A 19,476-nucleotide genomic window follows, 5' to 3' on the forward strand; every position below is an offset into this window, starting at 1 on the left:
GAGCAATATACTGAGTTCTGCCCACTGGGGCGTGGCTTAGGGGGTTTTCTTTGAAATAAGCGCTCATATCGTCATATTCCAATGGCTCGAGTTATCTCACCACACTGTATCCACGACAACTGATGGAAAAAATAAACAAACATGGCATGAAATTATTCTGCAAAAGGTTTTTAGATTAAAATGGCTAATAATTATCCAAGGGCAAAAACACACTCCAAACCAGGACTTGGGTCAATTGAATGTGGAGAATTTTTAATTCTAAATTGTGTTTGTGCATGCATTGCTGTTTGATGTAAGAAAAAAAACTTTAATTTCAAAGAGATTAATTATGCATATTAGAATCAATGTGAGTTATGCACGTCTATGATAAGAATGATGATGATTGTTGTGATATGGGCAGATCATCTGAATGCACCAGAAGCATCAGTGGGAACAGGTGAATCTCCTCATAGTGATAAAGGACTGGCAAGTGTCTCTCAAAGAGGAATGGATGACATGGGCGAGTCTATGATGATGACTCCTGAGGAAAAACTTACCCAGTATGACAGCAGAGCCCAAGCCTTTGCAGACACCCAACAGGTAGGTTTGCAGGTAGTAGTTATGATAGTTATTCTGTCAGTTATTCTGTCATGTTCAGGAATTGCATCATCAAAGTTATAATGCATGACATGTACCACTCAGCATCTAGAAGGCTGTTTTCAGTAGTGCACCTATGCTTTTCTCCCCACAGTTTGATGCTTGTATCCAGGACCTTGTCCGCTGTCTGGTGTATGAAGACGGGCACCTGAAACTAGCCCAAGCCCATGTCCGACTGGCTAAGGCATACCTACAGTTTAAAGGTGAGTGATGTCATGACACTTTACAATGAGGTACCATCTATAAAGGGTTTATAATCAAGGCCGGATTACCGAACGGACACACTAGGCATGTGCCCCAGGGCCCCCGACCCAGAAGTCAGTGCCCCAGGTCCCCAAATGCGGTAGTCCGACCCTGTTAATAATAAACTGTTAGTATTGCATATATTGATACCTTGACATAAAATCTTGGAATGACCTGTGTGTTGTACTTCATTCCTCCAGGCTGGGCAGTGCAGGCCCAGGAGCATTCCGACAGAGCCAGTGAGTTGCTGCCCCTCTGCTCCCCCAGCTACACCTGCTGGGAGGACAGGCTCCACGTCCACACCTGTCTCCTCAACATATACCTAGCACAGGGAGGCGCCACTGCTGCTGGCCAAATATCCTTTTCACACATTCTGTCTGTGAGAAAACTCTGACTCAAGGATATTAGAATCAGGAGAATCATTAGGAAGTTATTCAATCTTTATATTGAAAGTATGTTATTTGAAGCCCAAAAAAACATTAGGAGAATGATTGTCTAAATGTGAATTCAAACAACTGAATGGATACATGTTTTGTCAAAGGGTAAATTGAGGGCACATGCTTTAATATTGACTTGTTCATCTCCTTAACCATACCAACTCTTGAGGAAGCAGAGTCCAATCATCTAAAAGCAGAAATGCTTGTGGGAGAACTTCATCAGCCAGGAGGAGAAAATGCAGACTGAGTTTGAAATATCATTTTCTCTTTCCAGGTACAGAAGAGAAAACTGAACTAATCTACAGAAATATTTTGTGTCAAATCATTTTAGAAAAATGAAATTATTTGGAGCATTGTGTGTATCTGATCAATCTGGCCTTTACTTCAAAGTTCCGCTGTGAAAGCAGAGAGCACTTTGATATTTTCCTGCACTCTCTAGGTATCACATGCTATGCTGCTCTATTATTTCCCCAGACTTGTCCTGCAGTATCATATTCAGGTTGAAGCCTGACTACCTTGGCACTTCTCAAGCAAAAACAAGTAAATGTTCAAGTGAAGCATCATTGTAGATTCAGATAAGGCTGTTGTTTCACATTTAGATGTCAACATACACCCTGTAACCTTGAGGGCAGAATAATAGCCTATTATTGATACTGTTCTGAATATATCCACTGAGAAAGACAACATTAGGTTTAGGCCACAAGACGGTGGCAATGTCTAACATATTGACTGAGAAAATCAATTTGAAGGGTTCCCCAACCAGGACGGATTTGGCCAGCGGGTGATTTTATTTTGCCCACCAAGTTTTCTGAGCAAAAATGAAGTGTGTATATATATATATACAGTCATGGCCAAAATTGTTGGCACCCCTGAAATTTTTCCAGAAAATGAAGTATTTCTCACAGAAAAGTATTGAAATTACACATGTTTTGCTATGCACATGTTTATTTCCTTTGTGTGTATTGGAATAACACAAAAAAAACAGGAAAAAAGCAAATTTGACATAATTTCACACAAAACTCAAAAAATGGGCCGGACAAAATGATTGGCACCCTTAACTTAATATTTAGTTGCACACCCTTTGGAAAAAATAACTGAAATCAGTCGCTTCCTATAACCATCAATAAGCTTCTTACACCTCTCACCCGGAATTTTGGACCACTCTTCTTTTGCAAACTGCTCCAGGTCTCTCATATTGGATGGGTGCCTTTTCCCAACAGCAATTTTAAGATCTCTCCACAGGTGTTCAATGGGATTAAGATCTGGACTCATTGCTGGCCACTTCAGAACTCTCCAGCGCTTTGTTGCCATCCATTTCTGGGTGCTTTTTGAAGTATGTTTGGGGTCATTGTCCTGCTGGAAGACCCATGATCTCGGACGCAAACCCAGCTTTCTGACACTGGGCCCTACATTGCGACCCAAAATCCTTTGGTAATCCTCAGATTTCATGATGCCTTGCACACAGTCAAGGCACCCAGTGCCAGAGGCAGCAAAACAACCCCAAAACATCTTTGAACCTCCACCATATTTGACTGTAGGTACTGTGTTCTTTTCTTTGAAGGCTTCATTACATTTTCGGTAAACAGTAGAACGATGTGCTTTACCAAAAAGCTCTATCTTGGTCTCATCTGTCCATAAGACGTTCTCCCAGAAGGAATTTGGCTTACTCATGTACATTTTGGCAAACTGTAGTCTTGCTTTTTTATGTCTCTGTGTCAGCAGTGGGGTCCTCCTGGGTCTCCTGCCATAGCGTTTCATTTCATTCAAATTTCGACGTATAGTTCGCGCTGACACTGATGCACCCTGAGCCTGCAGGACAGCTTGAATTTCTTTGGAACTTGTTTGGGGCTGCTTATCCACCATCCGGACTATCCTGCGTTGCAACCTTTCATCAATTTTTCTCTTCCGTCCACGTCCAGGGAGATTAGCTACAGTGCCATGGGTTGCAAACTTCTTGATCATGTTGCGCACTGTGGACAAAGGAACATCTAGATCTCTGGAGATGGACTTGTAACCTTGAGATTGTTGATATTTTTCCACAATTTTGGTTCTCAAGTCCTCAGACAGTTCTCTTTTCCTCTTTCTGTTCTCCATGCTTAGTGTGGCACACACAGAAACACAATGCAAAGACTGAGTCAACTTCTCTCCTTTTTATCTGCTTTCAGGTGTGATTTTTAGATTGCCCACACCTGTTACTTGCCCCAGGTGAGTTTAAAGGAGCATCACATGCTTGGAACAAACTTATTTATCCACAATTTTGAAAGGGTGCCAATAACTTTGTCCGGCCCATTTTTTTAGTTTTGTGTGAAATTATGTCAAATTTGCTTTTTTCCTTTTTTTTTTTTGTGTTATTCCAATACACACAAAGGAAATAAACATGTGCATAGCAAAACATGTGTAATTTCAATACTTTTCTGTGAGAAATACTTCATTTTCTGGAAAAATTTCAGGGGTGCCAACAATTTTGGCCATGACTGTATATATGTGTTTTTTTTGTTGGACATAAAAGACTGTAAAAACACCAGCAAATCAGCTTCAAGTGATTTTAATTTAGGAAGATATATATGTGATCGTATGGAAATGTAAGCAAGGTTTGAAATGATTATGTTTTAGTCAAATATTATATATGTTTGGGCTTCTTGCGGTCAATTTGCAGTCTACAAATGATTTGTAATTTTGTTCCGGCCCACGGCTGAATCTAGTTGATGATCCCTGATTTATAGAGATCAATTGTAATGGTTCAGTTAGCTCAGACAATGTGGTCTTTTCTGCTCTAGTTTAGACCTGTAATGTCATGGAAAGTCTTCACATTAGAAGTGCATTTAGTACCCTTAAAGTTGCGATTTTAGATGTAAACAGCAAGCTTTTCTTCCAGGCCTGTTGTCAAGCACACTACTGGTGAGAGCGTGCACAGCTGCGGGCCAGCTTTGGGTGGGGTTACTGCACGTCCCACTCGTTCAGTGTCTGCTGGAGCAGTGGAGCAGGGGCATGGAGGACAACACATCTCCAGGCCATGCATAAATTATTAATGATTCCCCGCAATGCACTGGCTGTAAGAGCTAACCCTTGTGTACTAGGGATGCTTTTTGCACAAAACTGCATTGATCAGGCATTCCTAGAGGCCGGTGATTTTAATGCAGGAAAACTGAAATCTGTCTTACCTCATTTCTACTAGCATGTCACCTGTGCAACTACAGGCAAAATAACTCTAGATCACCTTTACTCCACACAAAGCTCTCCCTCGCCCTCCATTTGGCAAATCTGACCATAACTCTATCCTCCTGATTCCTGTTTACAAGCAAAAACTCAAAAAGGAAGTACCAGTGATGTGCTCAATATGGAAGTGGTCAGATGAAGCAGATGCTAAGCTACAGGACTGTTTTTCTAGCACAGACTGGAATATGTTCCGGGACTCATCCAATTGCATTGAGGAGTTTACCACATCAGTCACCGGCTTTATTAATAAGTGCATCAACGTCGTCCCCACATTGACCTTACATACATATCCCAACCAGAAGCCATGTATTACAGGCAACATCCACACTGAGCTAAGGGCTAAAGCTGCCGCTTTCAAGGAGCGTGACACTAACCTGGATGCTTAGAAGAAATCCCGCCCTCTGACGAACCATCAAATAGGCAAAGCGTCAATACAGGACTAAGATCAGATCCTACTACACCGGCTCTGACGCTCATCGGATGTGGCAGGGCTTGCAAACTCCCACTGATTACAAAGGGAAACCCAGCCGCGAGCTATCCAGTGATGCGAGCTTACCAGACAAGCTAAATACCTTCTATGCTCGCTTCAAGACAAGCAACACTGAACCATGAATGAGAGCACCAGCTGTTCCGGACGACTGAGTGATCACACTCTCCGTAGCCGATGGGAGTAAGACCTTTAAACAGGTTAACATTCACAAGGCTGCAGGGCCAGATGGATTACCAGGACACATACTCAGAGAATGCACTGACCAACTGACGAGTGTCTACAATGACATTTTCAACCTCTCCCTGACACAGTCTTTAATACCTACATGTTTCAAGCAGACAACCATAATCCCTGTGCCCAAGAATGCCAAGGTAACCTGACTAAATGACTATCGCCCCGTAGCACTCACATCTGTAGCCATGAAATGTGTTGAAAGGCTGGTCATGGCTCACATCAACACCATCATCTCAGACACCCTGGACCCACTCCAATTCACATACTGCCCCAACAGATCCACAGATGACGCAATCTCTATTGCATGCCACACTGCCCTCTCCCACCTGGACAAGAGGAACACCTACATGAGAATGATGGTCATTGACTATAGCTCAGCGTTCAACACCATAGTGCCCTCCAAGCTCATCACTAAGCTAAGGATCCTGGGACTGAACACCTCCCTCTGCAACTGGATCCTGGACTTCCTGACAGGACGCCCCCAGGTGGTGAGGTTAGGCAACAACACATCCGCCACACTGACCCTCAACATGGGGGCCTATCAGGGGTGCGTGCTTCGTCCCCTCCTGTACTCCCTGTTCACCCACGACTGCACAACTCCAACTCCATCATTAAGTTTAAGTTTGGTGACGACCCAACAGTGGAAGGCCTGATACCGACACGGATTAGACCGCCTATAGGGAGGAGGTCAGAGACCTAGTAGTGTGGTGGCAGGACAACAATCTCTCCCTCAATGTCAGCAAGACAAAGAAGCTGACCGTGGACTTCAGGAAATGGGTCTGAGCATGCCAACATTCACATCGACGGGGCTGTTGTGGAGTGGGTAGAGAGCTTCAAGTTCCTCTGTGTCCACATCACTAAGGATCTATCATGGTCCAAACACACAAACACAGTCATGAAGAGGGCACCACAGGAGGCTGAAAAGATTTTGCATGTGCCCTCAGATCCTCAAAACGTTATACAGCTGCACCATTGAAAGCACTGCTTGGCATTCAACTGCAAGGCGCTACAGAGTGTAGTGCGGACGGCCCAGTACATCACTGGGGCCAAGCTTTCTGCTATCCAGGACCTCTTTTATTTTTTCATAATTTTTTTTTAGAGGTGGATCTGAGAGTCACCAGCAGCAAGAGCGACATCATTGATATACACAGAGAAAAGAGTTGGCCCAAGAATTGAACCCTGTGGCACCCCCATAGAGACTGCCATAGGTCCAGACAACAGGCCCTCCGATTTGACACATTGAACTCTATCAGAGAAGTAGTTGGTGAACCAGGCGAGGCAGTCATTTGAGAAACCAAGGCTATTTAGTCTGCCAATAAGAATGCAGTGGTTGACAGAGTCGAAAGCCTTGGCCAGGTCGATGAAGACGGCTGCACAGTACTGTCTATTATCGATCGCGGTTATAATAACGTTTAGGACCTTGAGCGTGGCTGAGGTGCACCCATGACCAGCTCGGAAACCGGATTGCATAGCGGAGAAGGTACGGTGGGATTCGAAATGGTCGGTGATCTGTGTGTTAACTTGGCTTTCAAAAACTTTCTAAAGGCAGGGCCGGATGGATATAGGTCTGTAACAGTATGGGCAAGTTGCAGCGGAGGGTGCAGAGCTGGTGGCTGGGGTAGTGGTAGCCAGGTGTAAAGCATGGCCAGCCGTAGCAAAATGCTTGTTGAAATTCTCGATTATTGTAGATTTATCGGTGGTGATAGGAGGAGGTGCTCTTATTCTCCATGGACTTTACAGTGTCCCAAAACCTTTTGGAGTTAGTGCTACAGGATGCACATTTCTGTTTGAAAAAGTTAGCCTTTGCTTTCCTAACTGCTTGTGTATATTGGTTCCTAACTTCCCTGAAAAGTTGCATATTGCGGGGGCTATTTGATGCTAATGCAGTACGCCACAGGATGTTTTTGTGCTGGTCAAGGGAAGTCAAGTCTGAGGAGAACCAGGGGCTATATCTGTTCTTAGTTCTGTATTTTTTGAATGGGGCATGTTTATTTAAGATTGAGAGGAAATTACTTTTAAAGAACAATAATTTATACATTGTGTTGTTGAGGGAATCAGTTCAAATGACCACACCTCTCCACTCCATTGATTACTTGTTAGTGGTCCTCTGTAGCTCAATTGGTAGAGCATGGCGCTTGTAACGCCAGGGTAGTGGGTTCGATCCCCGGGACCACCCATGCGTAAAAATGTATGCACACATGACTGTAAGTCGCTTTGGATAAAAGCGTCTGCTAAATGGCATATTATTATTATTAAAGAACAACCAGGCATCCTCTACTGACGGAATGAGATCTATATCCATCCAGGATACCTGGGCCAGGTCAATTAGGAAGGCCTGCTCGCTAAAGTGTTTTAGGGAGCGTTTGACAGTGAGGAGGGGTGGTCGTTTGACCGCGGACCCATTACGGACGCAGGCAATAAGGCAGTGATCGCTGAGATCCTGGTTGAAGACAGCGGAGGTGTATTTAGAGGGTAAGTTAGTCAGGATGATATCTATGAGGGTACCCATGTTTACGGATTTAGGGTTGTACCTGGTAGGTTCGTTGATAATTTGTGTGAGATTGAGGGCATCTAGTTTGGATTGTAGGATGGCCGGTGTGTTGAGAGTTGCACCCCTTCTCAAAAAACCAACACTCGATCCCACTGATGTCAACAACTACAGACCAGTATCCCTTCTTTCTTTTCTTTCCAAAACTATTGAGCGTGCCGTCTTTAGCCAACTCTCTTGCTATCTCTCTCAGAATGACCTTCTTGATCCAAACCAGTCAGGTTTCAGGACTGGTCATTCAACTGAGACTGCTCTTCTCTGTGTCACGGAGGCTCTCCGCACTGCTAAAGCTAACTCTCTCTCCTCTGCTCTTGTCCTTCTAGACCTGTCTGCTGCCTTTGATACTGTGAACCATCAGATCCTCCTCTCCACCCTCTCCGAGCTGGGCATCTCCGGCGCGGCTCACTCCTGGATTGCGTCCTACCTGACCGGTCGCTCCTACCAAGTGGCGTGGCGAGAAGCTGTCTCCGCACCACGTGCTCTCACCACTGGTGTCCCCCAGGGCTCAGTTCTAGGCCCTCTCCTTTTCTCCCTATACACCAAGTCACTTGGCTCTGTCATATCCTCACATGGCCTCTCCTTTTGCTACGCTGACGATACACAACTAATCTTCTCCTTTCCCCCTTCTGATAACCAGGTGGCGAATCGCATCTCTGCATGTCTGGCAGACATATCAGTATGGATGACGGATCACCACCTCAAGCTGAACCCTGGCAAGACGGAGCTGCTCTTCCTCCCGGGGAAGGACTGCCCGTTCCATGATCTCGCCATCACGGTTGACAACTCCGTTGTGTCCTCCTCCCAGAGTGCGAAGAGCCTTGGCGTGACCCTGGACAACACCCTGTCGTTCTCCGCTAACATCAAGGCGGTGACCCGATCCTGCAGGTTCATGCTCTACAACATTCGGAGAGTACGACCCTGCCTTACACAGGAAGCGGCACAGGTCCTAATCCAGGCACTTGTCATCTCCCGTCTGGATTACTGCAACTCGCTGTTGGCTGGGCTCCCTGCCTGTGCCATTAAACCCCTACAACTCATCCAGAATGCCGCAGCCCGTCTGGTGTTCAACCTTCCCAAGTTCTCTCACGTCACCCCCCTCCTCCGCACACTCCACTGGCTTCCAGTTGAAGCTCGCATCCGTTACAAGACCATGGTGCTTGCCTATGGAGCAGTGAGGGGAATGGCACCTCCGTACCTTCAGGCTCTGATCAGTCCCTACACCCAAACGAGGGCATTGCGTTCATCCACCTCTGGCCTGCTGGCTCCCCTTCCTCTGCGGAAGCATAGTTCCCGCTCAGCCCAGTCAAAACTGTTCGCTGCTCTGGCACCCCAATGGTGGAACAAGCCTCCTCACGACGCCAGGACAGCGGAGTCACTCACCACCTTCCGGAGACATTTGAAACCCCACCTCTTTAAGGAATACCTGGGATAGGATAAAGTAATCCTTCTACCCCCCCCCCCCCCCAAAAAAAAAAAAAAAATATTGTAAAGTGGTTATCCCACTGGCTATAGGGTGAATGCACCAATTTGTAAGTCGCTCTGGATAAGAGCGTCTGCTAAATGACGTAAATGTAAATGTAAATGTTAAGCATATCCCAATTCAGGTCACCAAGCAGTACGAACTCTGAGGATAAATGGGGGCAATCAATTCACATATGGTGTCCAGGGCACAGCTGGGGGCTGAGGGGGCTCTGTAGCAAGCAGCAACAGTGAGAGACTTATTTCTGGAAAGGTGGATTTTTAGAAGTAGAAGCTCAAACTGTTTGGGCACAGACCTGGATAGTATGATAGAGCTCTCTACAGTAGATTGCAACTCCACACCCTTTAGCAGTTCTATCTAGACGGAAAATGTTGTAGTTGGGGATGGAAATGTCTGAATTTTTGGTGGCCTTCCTAAGCCAGGATTCAGACACTGCTAGAACATCAGGGTTGGCGGAGTGTGCTAACGCAGTGAATAACTCAAACTTAGGAAGGAGGCTTCTGATGTTAACGTGCAGAAAACCAAGGCTTTTACGGTTACAGAAGTCAACAAATGATAGCTCCTGGGGAGTAGGAGTGATACTGGGGGCTGCAGGGGTTAGCCTCTACATCACCAGAGGAACAGAGGAGGACTAGAATAAGGATACGGCTAAAGGCTTTAAGAACTGGTCTTCTAGTACAGAGAATAAAGGGGGCAGATTTCCGGGCGTTGTAGAAAAGATTCAGGGCATTATGTACAGACAAGGATATGGAAGGATATGAGTACAGGCGGTGTCAGAGGAAGGCCCTAAAAATGGTCAAAGACTCCAGCCACCCTAGTCATAGACTGTTCTCTCTGCTACCGCACCGATGCACCAATTCTGGAACCAACAGGACCCTGAACAGCTTCTACCCCCAAGCCATAAGACTGTTAAATAGTTAAATAGTTAACCAAATAGCTACCCAGACAATCTGCGTTGACCCTTTTTGCACTAACTGTTTTGCTGCTGCTACTGTTTACTATTTTTATTTAATTTTATTTCACCTTTATTTAACCAGGTAAGCCAGTTGAGAACAGGTTCTCATTTACAACTGCGACCTGGCCAAGATAAAGCAAAGTAGTGCAATAAAAACAACACAGAGTTACATATGGGGTAAAAAAACAAAGTCAGAAATACAACAGAAAATATATATACAGTGTGTGCAAATGTAGCAAGTTATGGAGGTAAGGCAATAAATAGGCTATAGTGCAGAATAATTACAATAGTATTAACACTGGAATGCTAGATGTGCAAGAGATTATGTGCAAATAGAGATACTGGGGTGCAAAAGAGCAAAATAAATAACAATATAGGGATGAGGTAGTTGGGTGGGCTAATTTCAGATGGGCTGTGTACAGGTGCAGTGATCGGTAAGGTGCTCTGACAACTGATGCTTAAAGTTATTGAGGGAGATAAGAGTCTCCAGCTTCAGAGATTTTTGCAATTCGTTCCAGTCATTGGCAGCAGAGAACTGGAAGGAATGGCGGCCAAAGGAGGTGTTGGCTTTGGGAATGACCAGTGAGATATACCTGCTGGAGCGCAGACTACGGGCGCAGACTACTATCTGTCACTTTATTCCTAGTTATATGTACATATCTACATCGTACCCCTGCACTTCAACTCTGTACTGGTACCCCAAGTTATCGTTACTCATTGTGTATCTATTGTTACTTTTATTATTACGTATTTTACTTTTTTTATTATATATCTATTTTCTTTCTCTCTGCATTGTTGGGAAGGGCCCTTAAGCATTTCACTGCTAGTCCACACCTGTTGTTTACGAAGCATGTGACCAATACCATTTTATTTTATTTTGATTTGATCATTGTGTTCACTTGTGGGGCAACATTGTTAATATATTAATTCCTTCCCACCCTTCTACACTCAAGAAGATGTGTTGTTACAACCAGCATGGTATTGATAGGGTTTGGGAGCTCTCACAGGAGACATTGGCTCAGGGAAAGATAGAGGTTGAGGGATCAGTTTGGATACCTTCAACACAAACACAACCACTACATGAACATCTGATAGACCTGTCTGGGAGTCGTATTGACTTCACTGTTATGGATTTGTCCAAACATAATTTGAGTAATTAATGAATGCACAATATTTGCTGTAGAAGTCAATATTAATTACAAGATATGGCTGATGCAAATGTGGTACCGAAATATAGAATTTTATAGAATTATAGAATATAATGATCATGGTCATTCTGAATATACTCCAGTGGAGGCTGCTGAGGGAGGACGGCTCATAATAATGGCTGAAATGGAGTGTAATGGCTGGAATGGAGTGAATGGAATGATATCAAACAATATGTTTGATACCATTCCATTTACTCCATTCCGGCCATTATTATGAGCCGTCCTCCCCTCAGCAGCCTCCACTGATATACTCAGGTTGGAATAGTAGCATTAGAGTTGTGTTTCAGGGAGCTGAGGTAGAAAGTATTTGGGCGTGAGGTCATCCTTTAAGGTTTTTATGACTGACAGTTTGTTTACGCGATTTGTGAAATTGGAAACATTTGCAGACTCTCGCTGGTGTGTAAGCTAGCTAAATCTCTTTTGTTGGATGATGACTCTGAACTTGGCCGGCTTCTATAGCATCCTAGTCAACAGCACTGTAGTGTTGTGACCGGAGTGAATGTACCCACAAAAGCCTTTGAACAATGAAACAAGCTTTCACACAGTTTTGGGTCCAGGTGGAGATTTTCCATTTAACTCATTGTAGAGGCACAAGGTGCAAGTGTGATGAGCACAATATGAAATACTGATCATAGTCACAGTATTATAGAGTTTATTTTGCCACCTGTACTTTGTTATTGTTGACATTGGATGTTCACAGGCGGCTATTATGGCTCTCATCCCCAACTGACTGTTGCATTCCTATGGCTACATGTCATGTTCTGCTCTCATATCTAGGTGATGTAACAGTAAAAGGAAATGACAAAACGATTGTGTTATGTTCCAACGGGGCACCCTCAGCCTACCAAAGCACCATAGTCTAACAGAGCAGGTGTTCTATATTCATTTTGCTGTATTTACACCTCAATAGTTACTTTGCTGGCCTTGTGAACACTGTATAATCTTCCCTGTTTAAAGAGCAAACCTTCATAGGTAAACTTACGTCAGTATTGGTCTGGTAAGCATTACTAAACAGAGGGCCGTGTGGGCTGCTTGGCAGGTCATGGCAAAATCTCTAAATACATTATTACTCTGCTCTGTGGACAGTGAATTCGATTTCAGCTGCAGATGACATACTGCCTCCTGTGCCAGGAAGCCTGTGAGGATGGCATTGGCTGCTGAATGAGGGGATACAGTGGCATTGTTCACAGGTCTGTCTATGTGGGCAGGAAGGCATTACACTGGCCTGGGCAGTACACACACGCAGAGCTGCTGCTGCAGGCAGTCATCCCAGCTGCCCTAAAAGGCTGTGCTGTTCTCTGGAATTTCTGATGCACAGCAGATGGGTGGAAAAGTCCCTCTCCCATGTAGGCCAGCTCCCATCAAGGCTTGTTTAAATAATCTGGCATCCATGGGAAAACTCAGAAAGAGATGTTTAGTACTACCCTCCACCACATCTATTCCACTGCAGTAACTATACACACTGATGTTTGATTTGTAGTAATTTATACTAGTATTTATGGGGTAAATAATTGAAAATTACAGTTGGCACAAATCACCTGCTTTACTGTGCAATGTCCATGTAGAGGGATTGATTAACAATGGGGAATTTTCCTGCTGCAGTGGCGGTACTGTAGCGTGGTATTGATATGTGAACGATGCCTTCTGAGGAAGACCACCTTCTGACAGTGGAGCTGAATTGAATTCAGACTCCATTAGAGCTTCTGTATCCTGTGGGGGAGTTGAGGCTGTTAGCAGGCTAGATTGATGGAGCCTGACTAGTGTCCTTGCTGAGGATGATGCAAGTCTCCTCTCTGCTTCAGCCCCTGCTAGCATCCCCCACCTCACCCGCAGTATAGTGAGGGAGGGTGTGGTACCAAACACTGAAGTCCTATTGTACCGAGCTTTAGAGCTGGTACTGTGTGCTGGTATTGAATGGCACAATATTAACCACCTACAGAACATGCTGCTCATATCAACAACACATGTACAGATTCTTGTATTTACAACAATATTTTAGAATTGTGGCAATTTGACCGTTATCTTGATGTTTCTGTTGTCATCTCATCATATTTCTGTTCACCTCCACACAGCCTCTATAAGGGACTGTCTCTAGATTTTTTACTGCTGCAGATGGATCACTGTGTTGCGACTACCAGGACAAACCTAATTTAGACATCCTGGTGTGGAGCTCTAGTGGAGTCTTGTGTGGTTGCTCAGCAAGGTGCTGAACTTGTTTGGCAGTGTCAGTAAGTCTATTTATAATGTGGCTCTGAGTGCAACACACTCCTCAGTCTGCCCAGAGGAGAGACCAATAGAGACCTTCAACCAGAGACAAAGTAAACAGTGCTTTGTATGTGAATTCCCTATTATAGTCTGCACTCACTGCACCAGACTTCAGAGACACCAGTCCGCTAGACACAGCCTGGCCTAGCTCGACATTCCTCTTCAGGCCCCACGCTTGGCCCAGCATCAGGCAGTAGCTCCGACTAATACACTGGGCCAAGCTCTCAACACTGCAACAGGCCCACAGAAAGGGCCAGGCTGCTAATGTTCTGCTTTACTCTCTATCTCTATCTGTGTGAGAGTGGTGTGGGGACTGCTGGAGGGTTGGGAGAGGTCAGGCCTGCTCTGTCTAGAAGGACATGGCTGCCATAGAATAGGCCCAAGGACGGCTGGAGAGAGCCATAGAGCACCTCTAAGGTAAGGGTCATATGAAATCTAGATACAGGCTTAAGAGGGCGCAAAACAGCAACACACACACAACATGACAATATTAATATTACACACATACTGACCAAAAGGCTCCTTAACAGCTTCTACCTCCAAGCCATAAGACTGCTAAACAGTTAATGAAATGGCTACCCCGACTATTTGCATTGACCCCCTTTTTTTACACTGCTGCTACTCTGTTTATTGTCTATGCATAGTCACTTTACCCCTACCTACATATTACCTCGTCTAAGCAGTACCCCCACACATTTTTTCTTACTTTAGTTTATTTAATTTCTTTGCAAATATTTTCGTACTTAAAAAAAAATTCTGCATTATTGGTTAAGTGCGTGTAAGTAAGCGTTTCACAGTAAGGTCTACACCTGTTGTATTCAGCACATGTGACAAATAAAATTGTATTTTTATTATATGAGCAACAGTATATGAACAACCACTGCCAGGAATTATCAGCTGCAGAAATTTGCAAGTAGCGGAGGGTTGGACAAACTACTTAAAACGCAGGTGCATGCAGACAGAACCAATAAGCAAAGGTGAAACACCTTCCCACTAATGAGATGGCAACCAGCACAGGTGTAACACATACTCACTAACGAGGTGACACCAATCGACGTGACCTATGTGCTAATGAGCTATACGTGCTAAAGTCCAACCTCAAAACATAAATGGAAAAACCAAAACCTGTAACATGTCTTCCAGGTGTTTACAGCATCACAGACTCTGTTCTGTCGCTCTGAGAGGTTTGACATTCTCAACTGGAATGTACTATGTCAGAGGTGTGTAGAGATCCAGAGGGAGTCACTGCACCCGAAGAGAGAGACATTTGGTGACCTGAGTCCTAAGGTGGCTGACACCCTGCAGCTGATTGGAGGGGTGGAGATGACTCAGGGCCAGGTGAAACAGGCCCACAGGACCATGAGAAAGGTGAACACTGGCAACATACACCCCATTCACGTATGATGCCCAACACTGATTTAAGGCAGTTTGAGGATCTCTGGGCAATATTCTGTAAATTACGTAGTAGGGCAGGCACAGTTATATGTAATACTTTGCCATCAATTCTGTATTACTGTTCAGTTGGATAGACTAGGGCTTAGAAAATATATTTTCAGCTTGGGAAAAATGAGTATGTTGTGTTTACGTGGGGTTCACTCTCTCTCTCACCCACCCACATACAGAATATTGACCTTTCTTATTGCCAAGCTATTTGAGAGGGCTCTGCTAAAGGCCAGGAGTCACAGGGAGTGGCACCCTAACATGAATACACCATTGAGAGTATGTTTATGAAGCTCACTGACACTGGAATGGAATGGCTGTCATACATGTAGAGATTCTGATTTAAGAAATATTTGCAGTGGTCTCTTAATTTTTTTCCAGAGCTGTATATATATATATATATACATATAGATATACAGTTGAAGTCGGGAAGTTTACATACACTTAGGTTGGAGTCATTTAAAACTCGTTTTTCAACCACTCCACACAATTCTTGTTAACAAACTATAGTTTTGGCAAGTCGGTTAGGACATCTACTTTGTGCATGACACAAGTAATTTTTCCAACAATTGTTTACAGACAGATTAATTCACTGTATCACAATTCCAGTAGGTCAGAAGTTTACATACACTAAGTTGACTGTGCCTTTAAACAGCTTGGAAAATTCCAGAAATTGATGTCATGGCTTTAGAAGCTTCTGATAGGCTAATTGACATCATTTGAGTCAATTGGAGGTGTACCTGTGGATGTATTTCAAGGCCTACCTTCAAACTCAGTGCCTCTTTGCTTGACATCAAAGGAAATCAACCAAGACCTCAGAAAAATAATTGTAGACCTCCACAAGTCTGGTTCATCCTTGGGAGCAATTTCCAAACGCCTGAAGGTACCACGTTCATCTGTACAAACAATAGTACGCAAGTATAAACACCATGGGACCATGCAGCCGTCATACCGCTCAGGAAAGAGATGCGTTCTGTCTCCTAGAGATAAACGTACTTTGGTGCGAAAAGTGCAAATCAATCCCAGAACAACAGCAAAGGATCTTGTGAAGATGCTGGAGGAAACAGGTACAAAAGTATCTATATCCACAGTAAAACGAGTGCTATATCGACATAACCTGAAAGGCCGCTCAGCAAGGAAGAAGCCACTGCTCCAAAACCGCCTTAAAAAAGCCAGACTACGGTTTGCAACTGCACATGGGGACAAAGATCGTACTTTTTGGAGAAATGTCCTCTGGTCTGATGAAACAAAAATGGAACTGTTTGGCCGTAATGACCATCGTTATGTTTGGAGGAAAAAGGGGATGGCTTGCAAGCCAAAGAACACCATCCCAAACGTGAAGGACAGGGGTGGCAGCATCATGCTGTGGGGGTGCTTTGCTGCAGGAGGGACTGGTGCACTCCACAAAATAGATGGCATCATGAGGAAGGACAATTATGTGGATATATTGAAGCAACATCTCAAGACATCAGTCAGGAAGTTAAAGTTTGGTCGCAAATGGGTCTTCCAAATGGACAATGACCCCAAGCATACTTCCAAAGTTGTGGCAAAATGGCTTAAGTGCAACAAAGTCAAGTCCTGTGTAGCTCAGTTGGTAGAGCATTGCGCTTGCAACACCAGGGTTGTGGGTTCGATTCCCACGGGGGGCCAGTATGAAAATGTATGCACTCACTAACTGTAAGTCGCTCTGGGTAAGAGCGTCTGCTAAATGACTAAAATGTAAAAAAATTATTGGAGTGGCCATCACAAAGCCCTGACCTCAATCCTATAGAAAATGTGTGGGCAGAACTGAAAAAGCGTGTGCGAGCAAGGAGGCCTACAAACCTGACTCAGTTATAGCAGCTCTGTCAGGAGGAATGGGCCAAAATTCACTCAACTTATTGTGGGAAGCTTGTGGAAGGCTACCTGAAACATTTGACCCAAGTTCAACTATTTAAAGGCAATACTACCAAATACTAATTGAGTGTATGTAAACTTCTGGCCCATTGGGAATGTGAAGAAAGAAATAAAAGCTGAAATAAATAATTCTCTCTACTATTATTCTGACATTTCACATTCTTAAAATAAAGTGGTGATCCTAACTGACCTAAGACAGGGAATTTTAACTAGGATTAAATGTCAAGAATTATGAAAAACTGAGTTTAAATGTATTTGGCGAAGGTGTATGTAAACTTCCGACTTCAACTGTATGTGTGTACAGTGGGGGAAAAAAGTATTTAGTCAGCCACCAATTGTGCAAGTTCTCCCACTTTAAAAAAAAATTCCTGAAAATCACATTGTAGGATTTTTAATGAATTTATTTGCAAATTATGGTGGAAAATAAGTATTTGGTCAATAACAAAAGTTTCTCAATACTTTGTTATATACCCTTTGTTGGCAATGACACAGGTCAAACGTTTTCTTTAAGTCTTCACAAGGTTTTCACACACTGTTGCTGGTATTTTGGCCCATTCCTCCATGCAGATCTCCTCTAGAGCAGTGATGTTTTGGGGCTATGGCTGGGCAACACTGACTTTCAACTCCCTCCAAAGATTTTCTATGGGGTTGAGATCTGGAGACTGGCTAGGCCACTCCAGGACCTTGAAATGCTTCTTACGAAGCCACTCCTTCGTTGCCCGGGCGGTGTGTTTGGGATCATTGTCATGCTGAAAGACCCAGCCACGTTTCATCTTCAATGCACTTGCTGATGGAAAGAGGTTTTCACTCAAAATCTCACGATACATGGCCCCATTCATTATTTTCTTTACACGGATCAGTCGTCCTGGTCCCTTTGCAGAAAAATGTTTCCACCCCCATGCTTCACAGTAGGTATTGTGTTCTTTGGATGCAACTCAGCATTCTTTGTCCTCCAAACACGACGAGTTGAGTTTTTACCAAAAAGTTATATTTTGGTTTCATCTGACCATATGACATTCTCCCAATCCTCTTCTGGATCATCCAAATGCACTCTAGCAAACTTCAGACGGGCCTGGACATGTACTGGCTTAAGCAGGGGGACACGTCTAGCAATGCAGGATTTGAGTCCCTGGCGGCGTAGTGTGTTACTGATGGTAGGCTTTGTTACTTTGGTCCCAGCTCTCTGCAGGTCATTCACTAGGTCCCCTGTGTGTTTCTGGGATTTTTGCTCACCGTTCTTGTGATCATTTTGACCCCACGGGGTGAGATCTTGCGTGGAGCCCCAGATCGAGGGAGATTATCAGTGGTCTTGTATGTCTTCCATTTCCTAATAATTGCTCCCACAGTTGATTTCTTCAAACCAAGCTGCTTACCTATTGCAGATTCAGTCTTCCCAGCCTGGTGCAGGTCTACAATTTTGTTTCTGGTGTCCTTTGACAGCTCTTTGGTCTTGGCCATAGTGGAGTTTGGAGTGTGACTGTTTGAGGTTGTGGACAGGTGTCTTTTATACTGATAACAAGTTCAAACAGTTGCCATTAATACAGGTAACGAGTGGAGGACAGAGGAGCCTCTTAAAGAAGAAGTTACAGGTCTGTGAGAGCCAGAAATCTTGCTTGTTTGTAGGTGACCAAATACTTATTTTCCACCATAATTTGCAAATAAATTCATTAAAAATCCTACAATGTGATTGGAGAGAAAAAATTCTCAATTTGTCTGTCATAGTTGACGTGTACCTATGATGAATATTACAGGCCTCTCTCATCTTTTTAAGTGGGAGAACTTGCACAATTAGTGGCTGACTAAATACTTTTTTCCCCCACTGTATATATATATATATACACTGCTCAAAAAAATAAAGGGAACACTTAAACAACACAATGTAACTCCAAGTCAATCACACTTCTGTGAAATCAAACTGTCCACTTAGGAAGCAACACTGATTGACAATCAATTTCACATGCTGTTGTGCAAATGGAATAGACAACAGGTGGAAATTATAGGCAATTAGCAAGACACCCCCAATAAAGGACTGGTTTTGCAGGTGGTGACCACAGACCACTTCTCAGTTCCTATGCTTCCTGGCTGATGTTTTGGTCACTTTTGAATGCTGGCGGTGCTTTCACTCTAGTGGTAGCATGAGACGGAGTCTACAACCCACACAAGTGGCTCAGGTAGTGCAGCTCATCCAGGATGGCACATCAATGCGAGCTGTGGCAAGAAGGTTTGCTGTGTCTGTCAGCGTAGTGTCCAGAGCATGGAGGCGCTACCAGGAGACAGGCCAGTACATCAGGAGATGTGGAGGAGGCCGTAGGAGGGCAACAACCCAGCAGCAAGACTGCTACCTCCGCCTTTGTGCAAGGAGGAGCACTGCCAGAGCCCTGCAAAATGACCTCCAGCAGGCCACAAATGTGCATGTGTCTGGTCAAAC

The 19,476-nt window shown here is 44.2% G+C and overlaps 1 protein-coding gene across 1 annotated transcript in view; it reads left to right on the plus strand.

The window, feature by feature from the left end:
• Positions 1-378: 378 nt before the first annotated feature.
• Positions 379-19,476, plus strand: part of ttc23 (tetratricopeptide repeat domain 23) — a gene marked incomplete at both ends in the record, with an annotated part of 34,791 nt that continues 15,693 nt past the window's right edge. The window contains 4 exon segments of the mRNA XM_084172043.1: positions 379-579; positions 731-839; positions 1,080-1,258; positions 14,931-15,080. Of these exon segments, the coding sequence (XP_084028169.1) occupies positions 379-579; positions 731-839; positions 1,080-1,258; positions 14,931-15,080 (639 nt within the window).

This window comes from Coregonus lavaretus (assembly GCF_964263955.1).
Source record: "Coregonus lavaretus genome assembly, chromosome: 11".
Classification (NCBI taxonomy): domain Eukaryota; kingdom Metazoa; phylum Chordata; class Actinopteri; order Salmoniformes; family Salmonidae; genus Coregonus; species Coregonus lavaretus.